This window comes from Camellia sinensis, chromosome 12 (genome assembly GCF_055761805.1).
Source record: "Camellia sinensis isolate YWXY chromosome 12, ASM5576180v1, whole genome shotgun sequence".
In the NCBI taxonomy this organism is placed as follows: Eukaryota; Viridiplantae; Streptophyta; class Magnoliopsida; order Ericales; family Theaceae; genus Camellia; species Camellia sinensis.
In genome coordinates this window covers 86,292,397-86,311,724 of record NC_138972.1, presented here as the reverse complement: position 1 = coordinate 86,311,724, position 19,328 = coordinate 86,292,397, and the positions used below count along the sequence as shown (strand labels likewise).

At 38.6% G+C, this 19,328-nt stretch overlaps 1 protein-coding gene, 1 long non-coding RNA gene and 1 pseudogene across 2 annotated transcripts; 1 reads left to right on the top strand and 2 right to left on the bottom strand.

The window, feature by feature from the left end:
* Positions 1-338: 338 nt before the first annotated feature.
* LOC145803713 (uncharacterized) lies at positions 339-9,051 on the bottom strand (annotated as a pseudogene).
* Positions 9,052-9,285: 234 nt separating this feature from the next.
* Positions 9,286-9,807, bottom strand: LOC114308211 (uncharacterized). The gene is made up of 2 exons (XM_082897035.1): positions 9,601-9,807; positions 9,286-9,528 (listed from the first exon to the last, which is right to left on the bottom strand). Exons 1-2 carry the CDS (start codon positions 9,805-9,807, stop codon positions 9,286-9,288), a joined length of 450 nt encoding a protein of 149 aa, XP_082753161.1.
* Positions 9,808-17,366: 7,559 nt separating this feature from the next.
* On the top strand, positions 17,367-19,311 carry LOC114288614 (uncharacterized). The gene is made up of 2 exons (XR_014346762.1): positions 17,367-18,360; positions 18,459-19,311. It is a non-coding gene; the product is annotated as an uncharacterized LOC114288614 (long non-coding RNA).
* Positions 19,312-19,328: the final 17 nt, after the last annotated feature.

The window sequence follows — 19,328 nt, the reverse complement described above, 5'->3', positions numbered from 1 at the left end:
GGCTTCAGTCTTTGGCCATTCACTTTGAAAGTGTGGCCAGTCTTTGGATCTTGCATATCAACGGCGCCATGAATAAATGCCTCAACAACCACAAAGGGATCATCCCATCTTGATCTAAGCTTACCCGGAAAGAGTCTCAATTTTGAGTTAAAAAACCACACTTTTTGGCCGGGTTCAAAGGATTTTTTAGTAATGTGCTTGTTATGGAATTCTTTAGTCCAAGCTTTAAAAATTCTCGAACTCTCATATACATCATTTCGGATTTCCTCCAACTCATTGAGTTGCAATTCCCGGTTGAGTTTAGCCGCGGCCATATCGAAGTTAAACTTCTTTATGACCTACAATGCTCGGTGCTCAAGTTCAACCGAGAGATGGCAAGCTTTGCCAAACACCGCCCTATATGGTGACATCCCAATGGGTGTCTTATAAGCAGTGCGGTAGGCCCATAATGCATCAATCAACCGTTGTGACCAATTTTTCCTATCTGGTCTCACCGTTTTCTTTATTATGTGCTTTACCTCCCTATTTGAGACTTCCACTTGGCCACTAGTTTGAGGGTAGTATGGAGTGCCAACTTTATGAGTGATAGAATATTTCTTAACTACCGACTCAAAGAACCGGTTACAAAAATGGGTACCCTGATCACTTATTATGGCTCTAGGAAACCCAAAACGATTAAAGTTGTTTTTCATGCGAAAATTTGATTACAACTCTATGATCGTTTGTTCGGGTAGTTATCGCTTCTACCTACTTAGACACATAATCTACTGCCAAGAGAATATACTCAAACCCGAATGACGACGAGAAAGGTCTCATAAAATCAATCCCCCAAACATCAAATATCTTTACCACAAGAATAGGGGACATTGGCATCATGTCACGCCGAGATATCCAACCCATTTGCTGACAGCGCAAACAAGTTCTACAAAATTGATAGGCATCTTTAAAAATTGTGGCCAATAAAACCCGTTCTGTAAAATCTTGGTGGCCGTTTTATGCCCACTAAAATGACCGCCACATGCAGAAGAATGACAAAATGTAAGAATGCTATGCACCTCACTCTCCGGCACTCACTCTCCGGCACACACCGTCAGATCACTTGGTCGGAGCAATATTTAAACAACTCCGGATCCTCCAAAAAATAATACCTGACCTGCGAAAAGAATCGGTCTTTGTCTTGCTTAGACCAATTTTACAGAATTTGCCCAATGGCCAAGTAATTCACAATATGTGCAAACCATGGGGGGCTCGCTCGTGATAGCTCAAGGAGTTGTTCGTCCGGAAACGAATCATGCAAAATAAGAGGATCACTAGTATACTCAACGAGGATTCGAGAGAGGTGATCCGCCACCACATTCTCAGACCCTTTTTTATCTCAGATCTCTAGGTCAAATACCTGAAGCAACAAAATCCATAATAGGTTTGGTATCTTTCTTTGATAGTAAATACTGCAAAGCGGCATGATCAGTGAAGACTGTGACCTTGGAACCTAGGAGATAGGACCAGAATTTATCTAAGGCAAAGACCACAGCTAGCAACTCTTTCTCGGTGGTAGTATAGTTCAATTGTGCATCCGAAAGAGTGCGACTAGCATAATATATAGCAAATGGTGCCTTGTTGACCCTTTGGCCCAACACAGCCCCTACAGCATAATCGGAGGCATCACACATAATTTCAAAGGGAAGCGACCAATCTAGTGATTTCATGATTGGGGCGGTAGTCAGGGCCATTCTCAGTGTTTCAAACGCCTTTAAGCATGCCTCATCAAAGATAAAAAGGCGTGTCCTCAACAAGTAAACTACACAAAGGACGTGATATTTTACTGAAGTCTTTGATGAACCTACGGTAAAAACATGCATGCCCTAGGAAAGACCTAATTTGACGCATGGAATTGGGTGGAGGAAGGCTTGCAATGAGGTCAACCTTAGCCTTGTCTACCTCTCTACCTCGAGGGGACACAATGCGTCCCAACACTATACCCTCACGAACCATAAAATGGCTCTTTTCCCAACTCAAGATTAGGTTTGCCTCAGTACATCGTTCCAACACTCTGTCAAGTTCCTAAGGCATTCCTCAAAAGACGGTCTAAACACTGAAAAATCATCCATGAAAACCTCTAAGAATTTCTCCACCATATCGGAGAAAATAGCCATCATACACCGTTGAAAAGTCGCCGGTGCATTACATAGCCCAAAAGCCATGCGCCTGTAAGCAAAAGTGCTAAAAGGGCATGTGAATGTGGTCTTTTCCTAGTTAGCGGGGTATATCGGGACTTAATTATACCCCGAATAGCTATCAAGAAAACAGTAGAAACCCTGCCCCGCTAACTGCTCTAGGATCTGGTCAATGAAAGGTAAGGGAAAATGATCCTTCCTAGTCGAGGAATTAAGTCTCCTATAATCTATGTACACTCGCCACCCAGTAGTGGTTCATGTGGGGACTAACTCTTCTCTCTCATTCTCAACAACGGTGATGCCCGATTTCTTGGGCACCACTTGTGTAGGACTTACCCACTGGCTATTCGAGATGGGGTATATAATACCCGCATCTAACAGTTTCAATACCTCATTTTTTACCACCTCTTTCATATTAGGATTAAGTCTCCATTACATTTCACAAGAAGGTTTGGTGTCCTCTTCTAGGTGTATATAACGCATGCACACGGAGGGATCTATTCCTTTCAAATCAGCCACCAACCACCCTATAGCACTTCGATGTGCCACGAGAACATTCAGTAACTGACTCTTCTGCTCTGCAGTCAAGTCAAATGCAATGATGATTGATAAAGTATCTTGGGGCCCTAAAAATACATACTTTAGTGTGGCCGGGTGTGGCTTCAACTCAAGTGTAGGTGGTGTGACCAAAGATGGTATGGCGGGCTCTCTCGACAAAAGAGGAAGTGACTCAAACAGGGCTTTCCATGGAGGAAAATCCAGCGTAGAAGAAGCATTAAGCAAGGCATTCACCTCTTCAACCGACCCGTCAATATAGAATTTTTGAACCCAAAATGAGCTAGACAAGCCTCTAGAGGGCAAAGCCTCCTCCACAATCCCATCCACAACATCCACAAATAAGCACTCCTCTCTCTCATGGGGTTGTTGGGATGCTTAGAAAACATTAAGTTTCACTTGCATGTTATCAAATGAAACTTTCATAATCCCGGTACGACAATTAATGCAGGCATTGGCCGTAGCTAAGAAAGGTCGACCTAAAATCACCGAGATTTGTTTCCTAGAACTGGCTACTGGTTCCATATCTAACACCAAAAAATCAACAGGAAAGTAAAGCCTATCAACCTTTACTAGCACATCCTCGATCATGCCACGTGGCACTTTGAGGGACTGGTTAGCCAACTAAAGAGTAACAGTAGTGGGCTTCAACTTGCCAAGCCCAAATTCTTCGTACACAGAGTACGGCAACAAATTGACACTAGCCCCTAAATCTAATAAGGCCTTATTAATGAAATGGTCACATTGCATGCAATGGTTGGGGCACCTGGGTCTTTAAGCTCAGGGGTTGTGTCATTCAACAAGATGGAGCTTACTTGCTTCGTGAGTATGACTTTTTGGGACACATGTGTCCTAGATTTACGCTTTTGCGTACAAAGTTCCTTCAGAAATTTCGCATAGGAGAGTACTTGCTTAATCGCCTCCAACAGGGGGAGGTTGATTTTTACTTGTTTAAAAACCTTCATCATTGCTTCCATGGATGTCGCCTTCTTATTAAAAGGGGACAGTATATCAAGGCATTGGGGAAAGGGTGCCTTAGGCACATATGGTGCCTTGGGCTCATGTGAAGTGCTAGAGACTAAGTCATCCCTCTTATGTATTTCCCCCTCACCCTTGCTCTCATTGGGTGTACCACCGTGGTCACCCTTCTTAGCTCTAGTTGCATCAGACGCAACTGACTGAGGCTCTAACTCCCTCCCACTTCTCAAAGTAATCACCTCTTGCACCTGCTCATGGTGCTTTCCATTCCCACCCGAACTCTCTGCCCCGTATTGTCCCTTAGGGTTGGCCACAGTTTGACTCGGTAATTTTTCCTCATCTCTCATATTCATATTGTTAGCCATTTGACCCAATTGGTTTTCTAGCTTAGCAATAGAGTGAGTACGGGAGTGAACTACTGGTGCTAACCCCTTAAGTTCTGAGAGAACTTCTAATACCTGAGTCTCAAAGGCCGAGTTGCCTTGAGGTACAGGCAGGGGTTGTGGTTGCCGGTATGGTTGTGGGGGTCGATAAGGTTGCGGTGGTCAGTAAGATGATTGGTTGGCAAAATTATTAAAATTCTGCCTTGGTGGTGGAGGATTGTAAGAAGTGCCTTGTGAAGGAGGTCTCCATGAAAAATTAGGGTGATTTCTCCATCCGGGGTTATAGGTATTAGAATATGGGTCATTACCCAAGTTGGAGAATCCTTGAGCAGCATTCACATGCTCTTGGACTAACTCCGGAAATTGTGATGCCGAAGGGCACTCACTCAAGTCATGAGCAGGGCTCGCACATATAGCACATGTGTCGTGAAATTAAGGCTGATCTTACTGTGTAGGGGCATGTCCCGCAGCTAATAATTGGTCCATTTTGCGGGACAATGCCTCTACTTGTTGGGTTGACTCTAGGTTTTGCCCGACCTCATAAATGCCCCCTCTCTTCAGGGCTCCAATTACTGGTTGTCGGACTTGCCGAGCTGCGGAGGCATGGTGAAGGGTATTATCACTTAGGTTCTTAAACAATTGCCATGCCTGGGCATCATTTTTGGATATGAATGTCCCACCACAGGATGAATCCACCATTTAGCAGTGCGGCTCAGTTAAGCCATAATAAAATGTTTGAACAATTTGCCAATCAGGCACTTGGTGGTAGGGACACTGTTGGAGAAGGTCACAAAGTCTTTCCCATGTCTCATGAAATTGTTCGCCATCAATTTGAGCAAAATTGGTGATGGCTCGCCTAAGTTGGTTGGTTTTACCTATGGGAAAGTACTTCTCCAAGAACCATTGCTGTAATTGGTCCCAAGTTGTGATTGAATTAGCAGGTAAGGAATTCAGCTAGTGTTTGGCCTTTATCCTCTAATGAGAATGGAAACAATCGCAACATTAAGGCTTCATTTGTGAAATTCTGGATCCTCACTATCGAGCAAATTTCCAGAAATTCATTCAAATATTTGTAAGGATCATCATAAGCTAGTCCATGGAATGATGGGAGCATTTGTATGGGGCTAGACTTAATCTCATAATGAGCATCAGTGGTGTTGGGTAATTGGATGCATGATGGTGATGTATATGCAGTGGGTGTGAAATAATCCTTAAGGGTCCGGTTGGGCACATTCGGGACATTTGGATTTTCCATCTCTAATGACTCAATGTATGAATATGAATATTCAAGCCTAGGAACACGAACAGAGGCTCTAAGTCTCCTAAGAGTCCTTTCTAGTTCAAGGTCCAAACTCCACAATTCAGGGCGACAAGAACGGCGCCCGTGCATACACTACTCACACACACACAAAAAGTTCCAACTCTGTGCACTAAGTTACGAAAGCAAAATAACAAAGGGAGAAATATTCACAGCGGTTTAACAAAAACGCTTTACTCATCTTGCAGGTGCTTGACGTGTAGACGTTGTCTCCAACCTCTAATTGAGCTTTGTATTTCTTTTTAGCACTTTGGTGCTTTGCTTGCGAGTGTGATCTTCTGTTTAAGCACTTTAGTGCTGCATTTTTTATTTTTTTTTAAAGCTCGGTTGTGCTCTGCTTGCACTTCGATGATAGTTTCCACTTTCAAATGCTCTGCACACTTTAGTAACACGAAAGCATAAAATCCTAAACTAAAAATTAAAATAAGAATATAACTTTAAATTAATTAATTTCGCCAGAAGTCCCGGCAACAGCGCCAAAATTTGATGCGTCGTTACACACCAAAATTAAACACAAAACTACACCAAATTCTTTTAGAATAATGGCAAGTCCAGGTATCGATCCACAGGGACAATTGTGAAAATGAACTAATTTAATTGTTAAATTTCTAAATTAATTTTGATGAAAAAATTGATTGTTCATAACCTAATTTAATAACAAATAAATTAAACTGAGTAATTAAATTATCAATTATAAATAAAATTTGATTTACTGATTTGGGAAAAAACCTAGGGCAAAGAGTCCACCACTAGTCACGTAAATAGGGTTTCCAATTGAAATCAATTATGTTATGGTTCGAACGGGATAATGCTTTGTAACTACAAGTTCAAAGCATTTAATAAGAAAATCATCACGTTCAATGTACGAACACGAACCATCTCAAGTAATATGAATTGTTCACTTTAAACAAGGGTAGTGACACGACTCGTCCTTCGTAGTATGGTCCGTCTCATACCTTGAATGTGAAAGAATAGAAAACTCTTGTATGGAAGATATTCAACAATCATAGAAAGCTGAATATTTGAAGAAATAATGGAATATATATATATATATATAACTTCTAAAACACCATACAATTGTTCAAACCTTTACATAATTGAAAATCAAAAAGAAAAACCTAATTACATGGCTAGGGTTTCATCAAAACCCTAGAAAATAAGACTAGTCACTCATGGATGAGTGGGAAGAGGAAGAAGATGAGGAAGAAAAACCCATAGAAGTGTCCTTGAAGCTTTTTGGAGAAAATCACCTCTTGGAACCCTAGCCTCTCTTTCCTTGCAAAAACAATTTCCGAACCCTAATCCAGCATTTTTCTTGCCTATTTATACTTCTGATGTCTTACAAATAGGTTTAAAGCATCGGGCCCATTTTCCTAGAAAAGTCAACGCACGTGCGTGAAAGTCAACGCACGTGTTTTCTGCAAATTCTGTCTTTTTGCCCATTTTATGTTTCGACTATGTACAACCTGATTGACATTAAACACACATAAAATATACAGTTTGACAGGCAAATAAAGTTAAGAGATCCTAATTAACGGCCTCAATGTTGCACAATTCGGCCTTAATCAATAGTGGATAAGAAATTGGAGAATATGAAAGCAGATGTTCAGATTATTGCATTCTTATTTCATTATTTGTTGATTTTGGCAAAAATATTACACATTGCTTTGTCATTTGCGATTATAGAAGGAAATCCATGTGAATGTATATTCTCTCCTTCGCTTTGTGGCTTCCCTTGTTATTAATCTCTTCTCATAAATGGTTGTAGCAAGTTATGGCTCCATGTTCTTAATCAATAGGTCATGATTTTACTACTTGTAAACGAGGAAATATTATGTATTTTTATTGCACACCATATGTTTGTTGTAATTTCTGTTAAAATAAAGATTGTAAATTGTACCCAATTATTTCTTGTATTAGTTCTTCTATCATATTTGACTAAAATATTCATTAATATCCAATTTTGATTGATTATTTCATGAAAACAGGGCTTAGGATATTTCAATATAACAACACTCAATACCAATCATGTGCCATATGAAATTTCAATCTATTTGGTACCAAATCAATTAGAGTTTGGCAGATTGAATAAGATTTTTAAGTAAAGTAATAGAAACTATTAAGGGGATTGGAAGTAAGTTAAATATGTGTCAGGACAAGTCAATGGGCATTTGAATTGGCTTTTATCTCTATCTTTGCTCCAGGACAAACCTCAGATGTTTGAATTAGCTACATAAAGAAAAATAACCTTAGAAACTAGCCCCTGGTATCTTATTTTAAGCCCTTAGTAAATCTTCCGTGAGTGCCAAATTCCTATTTTCAAATTGCTTTGTCAATTGAGGTCATATGCTCAACCTTTGATTGCTGAAGTGTATGCTGACTCCCCCCCACATCATAAGGTTATGAATACACAATAATCAAAATTGGCCATTAAGTACTGCTTGTCTTCAAAAAAATAAAAAATAATAAAAAATATGTCCTAATAAGTTAATCTGTATCACTTATTGAAGAAATGTCTTGTTTGTTTGCAATTGCGTTGTCTCCTATAAGATAGATGGTTAAGATGTTGCAGATCAGTTCTGCTTTTGAAAATTTTTATAGTGGCTCCCTGTACTAACCCCAAAAAATAATGTAATCAATATTTTATGTTACATGATAATTTTTGCACATATTTTGAAACTTCTATGGCTACATATTCATTTGATGTTTCTTCTGTTTAGGTTGACAGAATTGATCTTACTGACTTGAAAGTTTATGCAATTGATGTATTTGTTTTATATTTGTTATGCAATTAATTTGGCCTCATAACTCTTACTAAATACCTCTTCATTTTGTATTTTTTTTTAATGTGTTTGAAATTAGATTTTTCTACTGCAATTTTATTGTATAGTAGCTTGGATTGATTGTAAAGAAGATGCATAACTTGCGTTGAAAATATATGAATGAGAATTACTATTTGTTGAAAGTAGTAGTAGCAGCAAGCTGCCAATAGTAGCGGCAAGATGCCTAGTAGCAACAGTAGCAATAGGAAACTGTTGTAGGATTTCCAATACTATTCAAATTGTTGCAGCTTACTATAAGCTCTGTTTTTTAAATTTTAATTCTTATATATTATTCAATCATAGCATATACCGATTACAATCAAAACTAATAACATACTACATAAAGTGAAACTTCAAATTCAAAGCTTTTACGACTCGCTGTGTAATTGCCACAAGTGTTCGACAAGGACCAATTGGAGATAAGAATGTGTTTGCCTGTCTCTAATGTTATAATGACATTGAATGAATTCCATAAGTTCAGTAGTTCTCTCCTGTAACACCGTTACATGGGAACTATCATCGATTTGATCATAATTGAAGTCTTTTACTCCATGGTCACCCCGCTCATCCTCAATGATCATATTATGTAGAATTATGAATGCCTTCATAATATATTTAAGCATTTTAGTATTCCAAAAATGTGCCGGTCAACGTACAATTGCAAATCGTGCTTGACACACTCCAAATGTACGCGCTGCATCCTTTCTTGTCGCCTCTTGAGTAGCAGCAAAAAGTTTTTTCTTATTTCCTTGAGGAGAAAGAATTGTTTTCACAAATGTTGACCATTGTGGATATATACCATCGGCGAGATAGTATCCCATTGTATATTAATTACCATTGATGGTGTAATTGACTGCAAGAGCACGCCCTCGAGCAAGTTAGGTAAATACAAAAGACCTTTCTAGCACGTTGATATCATTATGAGATCCAGGAAATCCAAAAAATGCATGCCAAATCCAAAGATCATATGATGCAACAGCTTCCAAAATAATTGTTGGTTCATGAATGTGTCCAGTATACATACCTTTCAACGTACTCGGACAATTTTTCTATTTCTAATACATATAATCAATGCTCCTCAACATCCCAAGAAATCCATGACTTTCACCAACCGCTAGCAGTTTAGTGATGTCATTGTTGTTTGGTGACCTCCAGTACTCATTAGAAAAAATATCAGCAACTGCTTTAACAAAATATTTTAAGCTTTCTATTGCAGTGCGTTCTCCAATCCTCACATATTCGTCCATAAAATCAGCGGCTACTCCATAAGCAAGCATCCTAAGTGCAATAGTTATCTTCTAAAGCGAAGACAAACCAAGTTTTCCAGCACAATTTCTTTTTTGGAGAAAGTACGGATCGTGCGCTTCTACTGTAGCTTGAATTCGAAGAAAAAGTGAACGCTTCATTCGAAACCTCCTTCGAAATAGCTCAGGAGGATATATAAGCGATTCAGCAAAATAGTTGAGAAAAAGCCTTTCATGATCTTGAATATGGTCACGATGAATAACTTTATGACCTCGAATAGAACCATGACGTGAGCTTGATCCCATTTCACTATCTAGTAGTTCTTCATCCATAGTAACAGCTTTGAGCATCTCCAAATCATTATCAGATTCAGAGAAATCAGAGTCATTTACAAGCATATCATAAAGGCCATGTTTGTTTCGCTGATTAGAGTGTAAGATTGGACTAGTAGTGAAGTGGGGTCCATAATAACGTGTTTGTTTGCTTCCTTATTGAGTGGGACTGCTACTCCACCTGGAGTATTACTCTTACATCCCAGCCAAATTATCTTTCCCTCAGATGAGTTGGGATTGAAAATCAATCCCCTGGCTTAGAGATTGGAATACACTTTTGCCCTAAATTGTTGCCTATATGTATGTGTGTGTGTGTGTGTGCAGCAAGGAAATAGCGAGAAAAACACATCTTTGGTGGCAAGGAAACGTACCAGAAATCTTGGCCAATGAGAACATCGGATCAACAATCAACTACGGTAATACTTGATTTTGTAAAAGAATTATCTTCTCTTCTCTTCTCCATTGATATACATGTGATGGTTAGGGTTTTTTTTTTATTGGTTCATGTTTCAATGGTTTGTGGGTTGATGGAGTGTTTATTGCGATTATTAGTCCAATTTTTGGGATTCTTGAAGGATTTTTTTCAAGAGGTACCGATTATAAATGTCTCTCTCTCTTTCTCCCTTCAAGAGGTACCGATTGTGCTTCTACTTGTGATTATTATTATTATTATTTGTAAACAACAAATGTATATATTTTGTTTGAAAAACAAGGGGTAAATTCATCCTCAATTTTGTTCTAGAAACTCTCTATAATGGTTTTTGGAAGGTGAGGCTTTTATTCTTCTTTTTGATATATGTTTAAATATTTTACTTGATTGTGTCAATTTTCCATTATTTGTTATGGGTTGCACCTGGTTCTGTTATAGGTTTTCGACAATTGTAAGTTTATTTATATATTCTTTTATATTGGTTGGTAACGGAAGATTAATTGGTGCATGCTTGTTGTTTGTATGTTTATCAAAAACAATGTGGGTTTGATATCATTAAATATTTCTTTCACTTTAGTTGAGTTTGATGGGTGATGTAGACACCCCATTTTTGACCGTCCTCAAGACTTGGACGTCATCGTTTGAACACTCGATGATCATCCATATTTGTGTTCGCCTTGAGTTCTCGGAGGTCTCGGTCGCACGCCTTGCCTCAAAATCTCTCGACTTATTTGTTTTGTGCATGGTTGGACCAAGGACTTGTGGTCTTTGCACCTAGGGCAGGAAATGGCTTGTTGGCCATCCCCACACCTCACCGGCCATAGCTTGGGGCCACCGGCCCTGTTTTCTTGCTACCGGCCAAAGGTGTTGGCCGGTCGGCAATATTTTTGGTCGGCCGGCCATTGTTTTGATCAATCGGCCACTTTTTCTGGCCGAGACCTTTTCTTGAGGAGGTTTCAACCTTTTGAACCCTTGGTTTTAGCTTCTTGAGGAAGCTTGAACCTTTTGAACCTTTGTTTTAGCTTCTCCAAGAAGCTTGACCCTTTTGTTTTGGCTTCTTAGAGAAGCTTGAACCCTTTGCTTAGCTTCTTGAGGAAGCTTGACCCCTTTGCTCTAGCTTCCTCAAGAAGTTTGGCCCTTTTACTACAAGCTTCTAAGAGAAGCTTGGCCCCTTTGCTCCAAGCTTCTCCAAGAAGCTTGGACCTTTGTTCCTCTATAAAAGAAGAGCTCCTCTTCCATTGTAAGGGTTCCAAAAATTTTGCTAAGGCAAACAATATACATCTCTCTATATCTCTCTATTTTGAGCTCCAAATTGCTTGGTTCTTGGCCCCTTTGCACACCAACTCTTAGCCTAACACCTCCATCATCAACCTAAGCATCTTGGAGGCCATTTTCAGAGGCTAAGGGACTGGTTTTTGGTCCAATAACCTGCTGGTTTCGCAGCTGTGCATCAAGGGTGAGAAACACTCTCTTTATTCCCCATTTTTGCATAGACTTTTAGCCTATCTTGCATGATGTTTTGAGCTTAACTTATAACTGATAAAAGTTTTGTTTTTGAATGTTTGTGAAGTTTGTTTAAGATCACTTTTGTGTTTGGGATTGTTTACCCCCTCTTAGGCCTTGTTTAGCCTCATTTTTGTGCCTTTTTTGTGAGCTTCGGGACCACCTTGTATTGGCCCTCTCACCACTGAAATCTAGAGGGATTTCAGTGGTGGGGATGGTGTTTTGAGGTCCTAAGAAGGAGAGGGGTGATCCTCTCCTTTGTTGTCTTGTTTACTAGCATATTTAGCCTTCCAAAGGGGCCTATATTTGCACACTTCTTGAGTATGTTTCAGGCCTTTTTTAGTGAGTTTTAGGGCCAGCATAACCCCTTTCCAAAGTTGGCTTTGCCATGTTAGATGTCCTTCTTGCATGTGTAGAGCAACCCCTTGCATGGCCTTCCAAAGGAACACCTCATTCTAGCATGTATTGGACACATTTCAGTGGGTATTTGGTCATATTTTGGCATGCCATGAATCTGTTTTTGGCTGGTTTAGTGGCCCATTGAATGCTTCATATACATGTAGTGTAATCCATGCTTACTAGCCTATGTTGCATGTTGTTTTGGCCCTCCATTCTAGCATGTTTTGGCCATACTCCAAACATGTTTTGTTCATATTTTGGGCTTCCTTAGCTCTATTTTTAGGCCCCTTGGTCGATTGGTGCTTGCCATGCATGCTTGTAGTGTAATAGCCATGCTTAGCTTTGAGTTTTGAAGCCTATTGCATGCTTATATCGAGGTGTTTGCATGTTTTAGTATCATTGTGTATGATATTTTAGAGCTTATACTTATGCCATACTCCCCTATTTTCCATGCTTTAAATGTGTTTGAGAGTTGTGCTTGTATGCCCCATTTATGAGCCTTTGCATGAGTTTCATTTAAATGCATTTCGAGCCACCATCTCATATCATTTTGCCACTGTTTTGGGGCTGCATAAGGTCTGTTTAGGGTTGGTTTCATCATTTGAACATAGCTTTGCATGACTATAGTGTAATGCACTTCACTAGTCTTTGGTGTTTGAGCCTTCTAGCATACATAGCATGAGTGTTTGCATGTTTCGGAGTCATTTTGGAATCATTTAGTATGCCATTTCAGAGCTGGAATGTATGCCATTGTATGCCATGTTTCATCCTTGCATTGCTCTTGGAAAGTTACATTTTGAGCCTTAGGCTTGGAGCCCTTGCATTGTGTATGTTTGCATGAATCTTGGGCCTTGTTCTCATCTCATATGGCCACTGATTTAGACATGGCTGAGGCTTGTCCGTATTAGTTTAAGTCTATCTTTTGCATGTTGCTAAAATGTTGTTACATTGCTTCATGTTTGCATGCTTTGGTTGCATCATGTCTTGCATGCTCATTGTTTGAATATTGTCACATGTTTGCATGTTTGTCCACATGTTCATGTTGCATACTTAGCTCGCATGCTTAGGTTGCATAGCATATCATGTATCTCTTGCCTCTTGATCAAACCATGATAGAGGTTGGAGGCGTCTTGTTTATTTTGTGTGCATTTCATTTGACATTGAAATTGTACACTTTGGCTTCTCGAGCCATCATGCATTGAAATGCGTGATTGGTGGCCCGAGGACCGAGGGCCACACTCCCTTGAGTCTATAACATGATGGGGAGGGTGGTTGGGCAAACATTTGCTTTAAAAATGCATTGCCATGCCTTGTCTGTCCTCTGCTGCTGTCAAACAGGGTTCTGCAGGAAGAAATGGCCGACCGACCACATTCAGTGCCGGCCGGCCATGAATCGTTGGCCGAGAGCCTCACAACTAGTCGATGACCACTTTTCCATAGCCGGTGACTATCTCTCTTGGCCGATAACATCCCACAGTGTTCAGGGAGTGTTCCAGAACCAACCTTGGGACTTGTGCAGTTTTCAGAGGTACAAGGCAGTGTAAACAGAGGCAACTGTGGCATGGCAACGGGTTTCCAGACGAGGCAAATCGAGCATGCATCATCCCATCATTCCGAGGCGGGGCTGCGGCCACATTCTTCCTGTAATTAATTAGAAGTTTTGTAATATTTAATTAGCTAGAATAGTTAATTATTTATTTGGTTTGTATTATTTATTCGGACCCTCTGAGCGAGGGCAATGTTGTAATAAGTGTGTGTGTGTGTGATGTATGTCTTTCAACCCCACGTTTTTCTCCCTTTTATTTACCAGCTTATGATGGTTAGATTAGGGCACGTTTCAATTAGCATACTTATGCTCGCATGTTTGCATTCACTCATTTGTCTTGCATGCACCGGGCTCGGCGCATCATACTAACTGCATTGTATTTCAATTCCGAGTTGAATACATGTTATATGTGCATCTCACATGCCATCTTAGAATAGCTGAGCCTATCTTAGTTGCATCTTGCATGTGTTGCATTAGCCATCTTAACATGAACTAGGATCATGCATTGATTACTAACTAATTTCTGTTTTGGCTCGGAGTACTCGGTGAATGCTTATGCTTTAGCATCCTTGCATGTGTGTGAGTGACTGCCATGATAGCATGCTTACTATGAGGCTAACTGATTATGTGATATAACTGCATGAATGCTTATGGGTGAAGGTTGGGTTGCTTGAGTTGGAATAATTCGTCGAAACCTGTGTTTTAGCCTACTTACGGGTAGCAAAATTCAATCCATTTTCAAAACAAACGGATGTGCGATACTTTGTTCCAACTTAGGCAATCTAGTCTATACTTGTATGTTATGTGCATCACGCAGTAATTCTAGGCTAATAAACCAGAATAAGAGCACATAATGTTTTCAAAAAATCGATATCATGGTTAATAGAGGCCGATCTTTGATCGGGCGAGCGGAGGTGCTCATAGCTGACCTTCCCCAATCGTACCCAAGTTCCCGAGCCAAGACAACTTTGGTGATGACGGACACGTGGCCTTAGGCAACGAGTTAGGGTTTCCTAAATTCTCCAAAAATAAATATTTAGGTGGTGACTCTGTATTTGGCAAAGCAGTCCATGCTTGGCACTTCTTTTTAAAAATCTGTTTTCCAAAAAACGATTTGCCGGATTTGGACTCTTTGGTGATTTATCAATCTCACATTGCACATTGCGAGATCAGATTAAGAACTGTGACATTTGAGTCCGAACTGTAGTGAGCCCCAATGAACAAAACGGGATTCCCTCCCGGGATGTTCGGGGACGTCTACAGGTGAGAGAAGCTGGAGTTTCAATTAGTTGCATGTTGATTTTGTGTTCTCTTTTACATAATCAAAATTCTTAATTTGAGTAGGGATTTCTCTGTTCTAGAAACACATTAATGATGATTTTACATAACAAAGCTTTGGGGAAAGTATTTAACTTAAGCAAAAATGTGGTACTATTCACAATTTTATGTGTAATAGAAACACAAAAATAAAATTCTGGAAAAGAAAGAAAATGGAGTATGTATTTATATACCCATGAAATCACATTTTGACTTCGGTTTGATGATGCCTATGTTGGGTTGCACATAATATTTATTTGGAGATATAGTCTTCACATGCCAATATGATTTTCCAATTACATGAACCTCCAGAAGTCTCGATTTTGAAAACAAATTATCTTCACTTTAATGTCATCATCATATGAGTGCTTATGTGTTAAGAAGCATCTAGATCAATGAATTGAGTCCTACATTATATAAAGTAGAGAGAAGATAAGATTTGCACAAGGAAAATTGATAACATAATATAAAGGATGCTTTAACCAAAAATAACTAGATAATAGTTAAAGCAAAAAAATAACCATACCTTGAAAGCTACATACTGATCAAAGATATTGTGAAGTTGAATTGCACATGAACTTTGTTTCTTCAACTCAACTAGAGAGAGAGAGAGAGAGAGAGAGAGAGAGAGAGAGAGAGAGAGACTTATTAGCTTTTTAGTATAAGATATAATATATAAATAACAACAGGACACTATACACAAACTACAAGCAGTAATTCATTGTTTTACTTGATCGACTTGAGATAAGCAAAGGTAGGAAAACACCACCACATTGTAAAGCAGGACAAAGGACAAAAACAACTGAAATATTGAGTAAGTTTAGTACTACCAGTGGAACATTCTGAGGCTTGCTAACAAGGCATATCACACCACTTAGTTAGATGGGTTTTTTCATTGTAATATATCCAGGGACAGTTTCTTCACTTCTCTACATGTTATTCTTACTTTATTTAGATGATAGTTAGATAACCATAATATTCATGATTTTGTTGTTTTACAAATTTGTTGGCCTAGTTAGTAAAAACATATATATGCAGAAAAACATAGTCAGATAATCATCTTTGTTTGGTACAAGGTGTTACCTTGAATTTGTTAAAGTGCTGATTTTGGTTATATATTGTTTGATTCAATGTTTGGTACAAGGTGTAACCTTGAATCTTGTGGTTGGTATTATCTTATGGTAAAGTAATTCAATCAGCAACAAATTACTTGTGTTTTCCCTCAACACGAACATATATGTATATTCATTTGTTTTTGTTATGGTGCTGATTTTGGTTTTATATTGTTTGATTCAATGTTTTATTGTGTGTAGATGGATAATAATTATCCTATTTCAAAAGGGAAGAAGGACCTCATGCATGCATTTTTATCACTTCAACATATTGTTGCATCCATTAATTATTCATTTGTTGTGTACATGGTAATGTTACATGCGGCCTTGGAGACAAACGAAGCTAGGTTGTAATTGCATAGATCACCTCATCCATACAGGACACAAATTGACCATTTGAATAGGTTGGTCAGAAATAGTGAAGTAAGTTGTCATGATATGCTACGAATGAATAGGCCTACATTCATGTTGTTGTGTGGATTAGTACGAAATGTTGGACTGAGAGATTCTAAATATGTTGTCTTAGAAGAGCAAGTAGCTATGTTCTTGAATCTCCTTGCACATTATACTAAAAACCGCAAAATCAAATTTAATTTCATGCAGAGTGGTCAAATAGTTCGTAAGTACTTCAATGATGTTCTCAAGGCTGTGTTCCGTCTCCAAGGTGTCTTACTTAAGGCGCCCGAGCCAACAATTGCTAATTGCACAGATGATAAATGGAGGTGATTTCAGGTATAACTCATTTGCAAATTGATTTAGGCAATACATTTTTTTTTGGTTGAAATGTGTAAATTTCTATATTATTTTTTATTGTTAGAATTGTCTTGGAGCTTTAGATGGAACCTATGTTAAGGTTCGTGCTCCAACAATAGGCAAACCAAGGCAAAAAACATGGAAAGGGGAAATTACTACAAATGTATTAGGTGTGTGCTCCCAAGACATGCAATTCATATATGTCTTGCCTGGATAGGAGGGGTCTACTTCTGATTCTAGGGTACTTAGAGATGCAATCAGTAGACCAAATGGGTTGAAAGTGCCCACGGGTATGATAATTACAAATCCTTATATAAATAGCATATATTTCTATAAGTTAAAAAGTTCCTACTTACGTAGTGAAATTATTTTATATAATTACAGGCTACTACTATCTTGTAGATGTAGGTTACACAAATGGAGAGGGTTTCCTTGTACCTTATAGAGGACAACGTTACCACCTTTCCACATTGAGAGAAATGGGTGCTTCTACAACTCCGGAAGAGTTTTTTAACATGAAACACTCTTCTGCTCGTAACGTCATTGAGAGGTGTTTTGGGTTACTTAAAATGAGGTGGGCAATTTTGAGTACCTATTCTTATATTCCAATCAAGACGCAATTCTACATTATTATTGCATGTTGCTTTCTCCACAACCTCATAAAACGCGAAATGCCTGTGGATCCATTTGATGATGAAGAACATGATCCCCTCCAACTGAATTAGGGGATGAATTCATTGATGTTGCAGAAACATCTGATCAATGGATTGGAGAACTGCTTTGGCAAACCAGATGTTAATGAATGGCAAGCAAAAAGAGGCTAGGGAAATAACCTACAAATGGAGAAATGTTTTTTTGTTAAATATTGTTGAATGAAACCTTTTATACTTATTATTGGATGTTCACTAGAAGACATGTAATTCAACTATTTCAAAATATTGCTGGTGGTATTTGTAATGAATATTATTTTGTTAAATATTGTTATGTGAAACTTTTTTCTTGTTATTGGATGTTTAATATAAGACATGTAATTAAAATATTTGAAAAATTTTCTTGTGGAATTTGTAATAGATATTGTTTATGTTGCTTTGTTATTTATGAGAGATGTTGATGTTATGATATGCATATAAGTATGGATAACACAAGTACCAAAAAATAAAGAACAATGCAAAAGCAACTCGAAGGTTTTGGAACAAGCGTGAGGAGGATTTTCTCATTGGGGCTATGAATGATGTGTTCTTAAGTGATCCTAAGTGGAAGCATGATAATAACCAATTTAGGCCAGGCTTCTACAATTTATGCGAGAAGAAAATCTTACTAGCATTTGCTAGAAACGATCTTCGAGCCTCTCCTCATATCGAATCAAGATTAAGCTGTGGAGGAAACAATATAGCACTCTCTATGATATGGTGAATGCTAGTGGTTTTGGCTAGGATGATTGTGAGAAAATGGTCCTTGTCGATAGTGATGATGTTTGGTCAAACCATGTTAAGGTATAAACAATTTCTATTTTTTTACTTTCTAAAGTTGAATTTATTGGTTTTTGCTTAGTAAACTTTGAATTGTGATAGTTTAAAACTCATTTGTGCAGAAAGTGCCAGACGAAAAAGGAATGAGAAACAAGCCATTTCCATATTATGATGATTGGCTTATTCTGTTTGGCAAGGATAGGGTTACTGGTGAGTTAGCTGAAGGTCCAGCTGAATCAGTTGCAGCCATGAAGAATGAGGAAACAACTAGAGAAAAAGGAGATGAGTCCCCGGTGGAACAATTCTAGTTTAATGAAACTAACATTGATTATTCAATGTCACCTTCAGGTAATACAACTAACCCTCCTGACTCGTCTAAAGCAGGGAAAAAGTGAGTCAAACCTGCTGCGGGGATTTCCCAAGAACTATCTGAGATGGCTATTACTTTTGGAGCATTCTTTGAAAATACTAATAGTAGGATGTCAGAGATAGCTCATAGGATAGGGTATTCACATGACCTATCCCAGCAAAGGAGGTTGGCCAATACAGAACTCTTGAAACTACCAATGAGTACTGGCCAAAGGTTGAAGGTAGCATCAATGATAGTCAAAGATGGGAAGCGGGTTGATTTGTTCTTCAGTCTAGAGGAGGATGGCAAGATGGAGTGGGTTTGTATGTTGTTGGAAGGGTCTATTATTGGAGTATGGAATTAGCTATATGATGGTCCTTTTGAATATGTAATACATTATTTGTATGATGGTCCTTTTGAATTAGCTGTATAATGGTCCTCAATGATTATGTAATATAACTTCAGCAAATGACCCCTAGGACTTACTGGTATGTTCTGAAATTTTCATATTCTAAGCTGTGAGATAAAGGCCTCACTTTTTAGTAAGTATGGGAACAGTCAGTTTCATACATTTTGGACATGTTGCTGGACTATGTTATAAATGAATATATGTTTTTAGTGGTGAATATTATTGTTCTCTCTC

Coding starts and splice junctions, on each gene's coding strand:
- LOC114308211 (XM_082897035.1), bottom strand. CDS start 9,807: ATGGATGAAGAACTACTAGATAGTGAAATGGGATCAAGCTCACGTCAT. Junction 9,529..9,600: donor TTCTTCGAATTCAAGCTACA/GTAGAAGCGCAC, acceptor TCTTCGCTTTAG/AAGATAACTATTGCACTTAG.